Raw genomic sequence first — 8,894 nt, 5'->3', positions numbered from 1 at the left:
TGTAGTCAACGAAAAAGTAATGAGATGCTTCTTGTTTGGTTGGAGTTTTCAAATAAGAGAGATGAGAAAGTTGTATTCCTATGAAAATATGATTTCCATATTTTATGAAAAAAAATTTTTCCTGAAAAACATGAAAAAGTTAATATTCCGTGAACCGAGAATCACTTCATTTTTATTTTTTTCGAAAAACCTCTTCAGCATTAAAGAGGCATTAAAAACTTAATTTTATTATCTTACAGAAAAATGAATAGTCAACCAAACATAAGCACTCTGAAAATCTATTATTTTTTATTGTCAACTAAATATGCCAAAAATACTTTTTCAAATATTTTTTAAAAAAATTTATTTTTTAAAAATTATATTTTTAGAAAAAAAAACTCTCCGCAAATCAAACGAGTCCTTTGAGGGTCTTCTAGCTGCGGTGAAGTAACGTGAAGGGAAAGACAAAGGTTAGTGAATGCAACGCAGCAAGGTTGGTGGAGCAGATAAAGCGACCGCGAGGCATTCAATGATTCAAAACACCCTTCCTCACCTCTCCCTCTCTGCTTCCGTATATATCCCTGCCCATTCCTTCTTTGCTCCCAACCTGAACCCCCCCCCTCCTCTCTCTCTCATGGAGTTCTTGCTAGTGTTAACCACAATTCTGCTCCTCTACTCCCTCTTCCTCCTTTTAAAACTCGCGGACAAAGTTAGGAACCAGGGATGCTACCTCATTGACTACGTCTGCTTCAAACCATCCGATGACCGGAAGCTGCCGACCGAACTCTGCGGCGAGATCATCCAAAGGAACAAATCGCTAGGCCTCGACGAGTACAAGTTCCTCCTCAAGGTCATCGTCAGCTCCGGCATCGGCGAGGCCACCTACGGCCCGCGAAACATCATCCTCGGCCATGAGTCCTCCCCCAACCTCTGCTCCGACGGTATCATCGAGATGGACGAGTGCTTCCACGCCTCCCTCGACGCCCTCTTCCGAAGGTCGTCTATCCCCCCCTCGGCCGTCGACGTGCTCGTGGTCAACGTCTCCATGTTCTCGCCTGCCCCGTCTCTATCAGCGAGGATCGTCCACCGTTACGGCATGAGGGAAGACGTCGTCACCTACAACCTCTCCGGCATGGGGTGCAGCGCGAGCCTCATAGCGATCGATCTCGTCAGGAATATGTTCAGATGCCACGAGAAGAAGCTCGCACTGGTCGTGACGTCGGAGTCCATCGCACCCAACTGGTACTCCGGGAACAAGAGATCGTTCATGCTCGGCAACTGCCTCTTCCGCTCGGGCGGTTGCTCTTTCCTTCTGTCGAACGACCCGAAGCTGCGGCACCGCGCCAAGCTGCAGCTGAAGCACCTCGTTCGCACCCACATCGGCGCCAACGACGACGCATACAGCTGCGCGGTCCAGAAGGAGGATGAAGACGGGCGCCTGGGCTTCCATTTAGGGAAGGAACTGCCCAAGGCGGCCGCCCGGGCCCTCTTCGAGAACCTCCGGGAGCTGGCTCCGAGAGTGCTGCCAGTCTGGGAGCTCCTACGGTATCTCGCGGTGAGACTGGCGAGGAGGGGGAAGGAGCCGAAAAGCGGCGGCGGCGGCGGCGGCGGCGTGAGGATGAAAACGGGAATCGAACACTTCTGTCTACATACCGGGGGAGCTGCGGTGATAGACGGAGTGGGACGGAGTCTCGGCCTCGGGGAATTCGAGCTCGAGCCGGCGAGGATGACACTGCACCGCTTCGGAAACACGTCGGCGAGCAGTGTTTGGTACGTTATGGGCTACATGGAGGCCAAGGGGAGGCTGAAGAAGGGGGAGAGGGTGCTGATGATCACCTTTGGAGCTGGTTTCAAGTGCAACAGCTGCGTTTGGGTGGTGCAGGGGGGCCTGGGGGATGCTGGAGTTTGGGAGGACTGCATTAAAGAGTACCCCCCAAAAGACCTATCAAACCCTTTCATGGAGAAGTACGGGTGGGTGAAAGATTTGAAGAGGCTCTGATGAGAATGACTTTCAGGTACCGTCAATACCAGCCTTTATATATATTATTTATTTTGTTGGCTCGGCGGGGGAGCTAAACTAGGTTTGTTTGTGATGTTTAGGGGCTTTTCTTATTGGTTGCCGTGAAGTCTGATAGCTCCGCGCGCGAGGCTGTGCTTGTTTGTCTCTTCATGCATTAATAAGGGGAGCTTTCGAGGGGTCGTCTTCCTCTCATTTTAGCTAGCTTCCACTGGCCCATTAATGGCACATGGCAGCTGGGAGAGTTCGTAAGGTGCTCCCCATGAACCGTAACACAGGAGCTGTAGCAATGGATGCATGTTATCTGAAAGTTAATCTATCCGCAAGTAGCAACGTGTCCTATAATAATTTTTAGTGGATCATTAAATGATAAATATCGCAAAAATGGCTTCTTGGCTATTGGAGTTAAAGCGTTCAAAATAGTGATTGCCAGCTATAAGTGTGACAAGCAATGATGATATGACGCATTTAGCATCCAAAGTCTTCCATGTTTGGGATGAAGGGTCTTATATATGTTCTTGTATAGCATAATTCCTCAGGTTCAAAAATTATTTGTGTTATTGAATATAACTCGTGTGGGCACCTTGACGTTGTTATGTGTTTAATTAAATGATTTGATGCCAACTTTCCTTTTCAGTTTTTGGTGGTTAAGTCCTGATGAATTGCGTAGTTATGCTTTTAAGGAGAGATCTATTTGCTTTTGCTATGGCAAGGATTAACGTGAAGAGACTTCTTAACTTAATAATCTTGCTGCCTCTCATGAACAAAAATACCGAGCTTCATACACTATATCATTTAATTTCACCACGAATGACTTGGAAAATGATGGTAATTAACCTTGATTCTTAATTATTTCTAAATCTAGCTGCTCAGCAAGTTTTGCTTGGTGCCACTATATAGTTGCATGTACGGGATGCAACATTAAGCACATACTTCGGAAAGATAGAGAGAGGCAAAATGACAAGCATGCTAGTAAGTGGTACACCTACACATGTAGCTAGGTACGTACATATAGGTGCACCTACATGTAGAGATACGTATAGTGCAGCTCAACTTACATGTAGGTACACCTACATGAAGGGACCGTCATGGAGACCTGCATGTAGAGATACAATTAATGCATCTCAGCTTACATGTAGGTACGTAGACCTACATGCAGGGACTATTTAGAGCCCTATAGATGATGCCGCTTTGTAAACCAAGCTGCAATATAGCTTGAGTTGTAGACAACCCACCTGCAAGGGCTCCAGCGCCCTTGTTTGGGATGGTGGTGGGGGTGGGGGTAGAGGCAAAGGAAGGGGCCAAGACCAGAGAGGGCAGTGACGGCGCCGGAGGGAATTAATGAGGTCGAGGCAGGAGGATGGGAGATCAAGAGGTTGGTGACAGGTGGTGGCGGCGAGGAGAGGGTCAATTTGCTGAACGTTAGCACGTCAACATCAAATGCAAGGGTTCCTATCTTGTTCCAATCCACAAATTCACGAGAGAGAGAGAGAGAGAGAGAGAGAGAGAGACCGAGAATAGCTAATAATTAATATAGCATCATTAATTTGCGTAATGGCTAGCAGTAGAATATAAATGCATTTACCATGTCTATCTATTGTGCAATTAATCCAACTAAATCATGAAAAATTTGCATCATTAATATCAACTAATATATATTTTATCAAAAAAATCTATTAACATATTTTACCAATAAAAAAAAGCTAGTAATAGAATATAAATAGATTTACCATATCTATTATCATTAATAGAATCAAAAATAGCTAGTAATAGAATATAAATACATTTACCATATCTATTATGCAATCCAACTAAATCATAAAAGATTTGCATCATTAATAACGACCACACATTTGTGGCCTTTAAATATTGTAAGGGTCCTTAAGTTCTCCCAATCCACAAATTCATAAGAGAGAGAAAGCGGGGAGAATAGGCTGAATAGCCAGTATACAATGGTCGCCAAAAGTTTCATTTCTACAACTATGAAGCTCTCCTTTGTTGTTGTATTGGTCGCCTTCTGTGTAATGTCGAGTATATTTCTTTTTCTTACCCAGCCTTTGAATTTAAATACTGACATTATCATATCGGTTCTAGTATTAATTTTGAATGTAAATAGCATGGATAGCTTAGATAAGTCTTTTCCAAATAGTTATATTTTGAATGACTATTTTTATTCATCACCACTCCGGCTGAACATGACTTTTTTCCCTTAGAATATAGAATACAGAAGTTAATCTTTCAGGAATGTGGAGAATATAAAATTTATTCATCGCCGCTCCAATTAGAACAAGAGATTTTTCACTTAGATTTTTCTCAGTTACAAAGCATGAAAAAAAATTCATATCCCAACCCGACAAAAATTCATAACTGAGTCATGATTTTGTGCCCAAGCCAATAGATCGGTTGATCTAGTCGAATAAGGTCGGGTCTATGGAGTCGGATAGGGGTCAAGTACGGGCTGGACTTGACTAGAAATCTTTTGGTTTGGATCAAGGTTACAGTTTGAATTAAATATTTGGCAATTCTTTTATAGCTAAATATAATAATTAAAAATTAAATATAAAATTATTAAAAAATTAAATAATAATCTGAAAAAGCCAACTTCAACTTGAATTTTCAATCAAAAAATTTTGAATTCATCCAAGTAATTGAACATTCTTAGATTTACAACTATGATTTTCAATATATATATATATATATACTTGAAAGTATTGTAAAAAGAATCTAATGAACAAACGCTGAAAGATGAATGTTGAAATATAATTAAGTGAAAAAAGATGGGAGGAGATGTTTGAGATGAAAAAAGGAGAATTAGTTTATATGAAAGTTGATTTAGTATATTGAGAAAGATAGTTAGAGTGAAGGAGAAGAAGATTTATACGATTCGGATTTTTAAGTGGACTCCAAATAGGTTTAGGTCAAGTTGGACCCCTTTTTCTTAAACCAAATTAGACTTGAATGATATACAAGCCAAGTCAGATTAGGTTAGATTGAGTATACAAGAACCAAACTTGACTTGGAATTCAGAGCAAGTCCATTTTTTGAGCCCAACCAAATCCATGGGTCTTGAAATATGGATCTAGTTGGGTCTGATCGCTTTAGAACTAAGTCAAGTTGTGGGTCATCCAAATCCATTTGCAGCCCTAATTATCACCTCCCTCAAGGATTAATTCGAGTATAAAGAGGATCAATTTCTTTAAGCAAGCCAATTTTCAGATAATTAGGTATTTGATGACTATTTTGCATGCATTTTCATTACCAAGACATGGAATGAAATCAATGGGTTTAACGGCAGTGGTTACCCATCGGATATGGTTAAAAGAATACATCACTGGCGTGGCAACTCAGCATTGAACTACACCTTTTGCCAATTCCTTTGTTCCGCTAGTCATCTTCATCGTCATTGTCATTATCATCATCTTCCTCTTCTTCATGCATCTTGTTCTTCCTCTTCAGATATCCATGGTCGTTACCCAAGAATGATCTAACAAAGCTGATTAATTAGGTTTGCTCCTAGGCCTGTACTGTACAGTGGACTTGCAGTTCTCTAAGACTTGGTTCTTTTTTTCTTTTTTTTTTTTTGATGAATCTGCAAGACTTGATTACCCTGCAGAAAAATGAAAGATGAGGTAAGGAGATCATTTCAAAGATACCCATAGGTAAGATAGCCTACTGGTTTAGAGGTGGAGGATTCTCTATCCCTCTCCGAAGCTCAAATGTAGATTAATTAATTTATTCTATCCCAAAAGAACCCCACTGTAATGTCTAGTTACGTGTTGATATTTATTTGTTATATGGTAGAAGTGCTTGCTTCTATGTATATATAATTTTTGTGATGTTTGCAGCCCATGCTATGAATGTGAAAACCTCGAACTGGGATTACTGCATGGGAGATTGCGGTCCTGACTTCTCGCTGTGCAAGCTGGAATGCACCAACCATGGCTTTCGTCAAGGAGGCCAATGCGTATTGAAGGACCCCGGAAGTAAAGTTTATGAATGTTGCTGCATACCTGATCAATAGACACATCATCATGAAAACAAAATAAAACCTTTCCTCTCTGACTTTTTGGGTACCAAGGGAAGGAAGGTTGGTTGTCAATTCTAACCAAATTCATTGCATCAAATAAAGACATATATATATATATATATATATATATATATATATATATAATATTCCATTGGCTCTTGTTCTCTTCCTTCAAGAAAGTTAAATTAAGCATAGGGTACGTAGATAACAGTTTAAGTTAGCTTACTAGAGTAGCTGGTTTGGCTAGACCCATCAGGATCTGATGCTACATGCATCAGGAGTGTGCTCCTTTGGCCGAGTCGTGAAGGTAGTAAAATGTGGGCACAAAAGAAAGGAACTTTGGAAAGAACTAGGGAAGCTTTTGGCTCATGATGGCTTAATTGAGGCTAAAACCAATAATTAGAGAGAAAAAAATTAAGTGATTCCAGCACATTACAAATTTACAACCTTAAGCCCAACTTAGGTCCAATGCAGGGTGAGTGATGAATTCAGATTGAATGTACGACAGGTTTTTTCATTGATTCTTGTAATTAAGTGCTCCAAAATATTAGAATGCTAGCTTGGTAACTCAATATTCCACCATCCTTGCAGATCATGCCAATTCCAGAGAGTTATAACGATCTCCTAATATTTGAGATGAGAGCTTTAATTTTCCATACATGCATTGAGGGCCTCCTGAAATTAATCTTTGCTCAAATATAACTTGAGGCTATGTTCCATTGCTGGCAAAATACTAGATAAAGGGCTGTAGTTAGTTTCACTAACCAAATGCTGTCCAAAATGTGGTGGATAAATTCCTTCGGTCGAAGGCTCTGAAATGAAAATAAGGTTTAACCATCAAGGTCTCTCATCTCTTTCCTTTTTTTTTCATCTCTTTCACCTCAGTAACCTCGGAAATATCAAGCAGACAAGGAATAACCTTAACCCCCGTTGATTAGAGGTGGTTACAAATGATTAAATATATCCATTCCTTGACAAGTAGCAATGTTTGGTTGGATCTTAAATGTCGACCATACGTGTACCAACAACACATCAATTAGATTTGAAACGTATTTTGATATTTGTCTTTGTTGAAGCCTTGTATTATGTATTGAATGACTATTGAAGTTAGAAGTCATGGATTGTCGAATTCGGATTCGAGCTGACTTGGCCAAGTGAGAAGACTTTGTAACCCCAAACTTGATATTTTTCAAAAAGAAAAAAACTTGTAGCTTCATATTTTTTGTTATTCCTATAAAGAATATTTTGGACTTTCTAAGGACGGTTAAGAGCGAAAAACTCCCTTTCTTTGCTTATGCTACTTGTTGAAAATATAAAAAGAGTGGAATGCCCGAAGTTTTTTTAAAAAAAATCAAGTTCTATCTATTATATTTTATAGAAAACTTGTCAACCTTCTTCAACTGGAAGCATTTGTATTCAAATAAGTTACTTGATTTTTATCTCAAACTAGAGAATAATGTTATAGCATTGGCGCCGCATATTGAGAGACGTTGATTTATCTTTTTAGAAAAAGACCGACTCACATAAGGATACCGAGCTTATATAGTTGCACATTGAAGATATAGAGTTCCTTCAAATCATTTATAAGATTGTTCAGCTTGTTGAATAGTTTAACAGGTCTACTTACATACCACCATCTTTTGTAAAAGAATTTTATTACTTTTTGTGTTTTTTTTGGCAAATCTTTTATAATTAATTTGTGTAAACACTACTTTTTCTAATAAAGGCCGGGCTGCTTTGCCTCACTCTTCATTAAAAAAAAAAATTGTGGTTGTAATGCCCAATGAGCATTCATTTATGTATACGCTCCCCTCTCCATCTCTCCTTTCTGTCTAGATGTCGGCACCTTCCTTTCTTGATTCCTATCGTTAATTTCTCTTCGCAAGATGAGTTCGAGATCCCTCCCAACCCTAGAGCAACGGGCTGCTTTGGTGTTTCGGATTTACGCTCGAGGATAGAGCGTGTAATTTTGGCAGGAGGCAACATAAAAAGAGCATATTATTGAAATAAAAGTTAACGTTGGGCATGCTTTTGAAGAAATATTAGGTCAAGAGCGCTCATTCAATAAACAAAAGAGCAAAAACATTAGATATATGTAATTAACAAGAAGATTAGCCTTCGGTGGTCATACTCATCACTGTGCTCCTCATGACATGTGGGATCCACATACTGGGACCTCATAAAGGCTGCGGATATGGACATTCTAGAAACTAGGGAGTCGGTGGTAGTGGAACGGTTGTTGGAAATCAAAGAGCGAAATGACCATCCTAGTTGGATAACAAAAGAACGGTGAAGGAGTTGATGTACCAGTTAAAACCAAAACTCAATGCCCTCAGCTTTTGGATCAACTCAGTTCCAACATGTACGTCAAAGTCCCTGGAGTTCGAACTCGCCATCTCTCCACCAAAAGGGCATCAAAGCCGATGGTGACGATCCTAGATATGAGTCTTGAAATGATGATGATAATGCGTCGATAACTCTTAGAACGATTACATATAAGCTGGTGGAGCCACGTTGTTGTGACCATAGACCAAGCCAATAAAGTAAGCTTAATGAAACAATGCGCGAGAATTGAAAGCGACCTCGGTTCGGCAACTTGATGAAATAGGTACCGAGTCCAAGCCTGGGCTCTGGCAAGGTTCTCGGCCGGTGTTGAAACTCAATTTTTGAGATAAATTGCACTCAGTGCAATAAGATCGACTATTGAAAAGAAACCCCTAATTTTTATCGATAACAGATCACTAAGCACCCAAATCATTTTTTTCAACATCTAACCAGGACGCAGCCAGTAAGCTACACAGCTACTGGTCAAATTTCCAGCCACCAAATCCACCACAATTTTATAAATAATGCAGTAGAATAGGAAAGGCA

General features: G+C 40.2%; 1 protein-coding gene across 1 annotated transcript; it reads left to right on the top strand.

The window, feature by feature from the left end:
- The first annotated feature begins 554 nt into the window (after nt 1-554).
- Nucleotides 555-2,592, top strand: LOC103716261 (3-ketoacyl-CoA synthase 12-like). Its single transcript, XM_008804192.4, has 2 exons — nt 555-1,994; nt 2,080-2,592. The coding sequence occupies exon 1, from the start codon at nt 614-616 to the stop codon at nt 1,976-1,978; it is 1,365 nt and encodes a 454-aa protein (XP_008802414.2). The 5' UTR covers nt 555-613; the 3' UTR covers nt 1,979-1,994; nt 2,080-2,592.
- The last annotated feature ends 6,302 nt before the right edge of the window (nt 2,593-8,894 follow it).

The sequence above is a fragment of the Phoenix dactylifera genome, chromosome 2 (assembly GCF_009389715.1).
Source record: "Phoenix dactylifera cultivar Barhee BC4 chromosome 2, palm_55x_up_171113_PBpolish2nd_filt_p, whole genome shotgun sequence".
Lineage (NCBI taxonomy): Eukaryota > Viridiplantae > Streptophyta > Magnoliopsida > Arecales > Arecaceae > Phoenix > Phoenix dactylifera.
Note: the sequence above shows the minus strand (reverse complement) of the source record. Positions and strands in the feature narration are given on the sequence as shown.

What these genes read in the sequence shown, in the direction of transcription:
- LOC103716261 (XM_008804192.4), top strand. Translation starts at nt 614, where the DNA reads ATGGAGTTCTTGCTAGTGTTAACCACAATTCTGCTCCTCTACTCCCTC.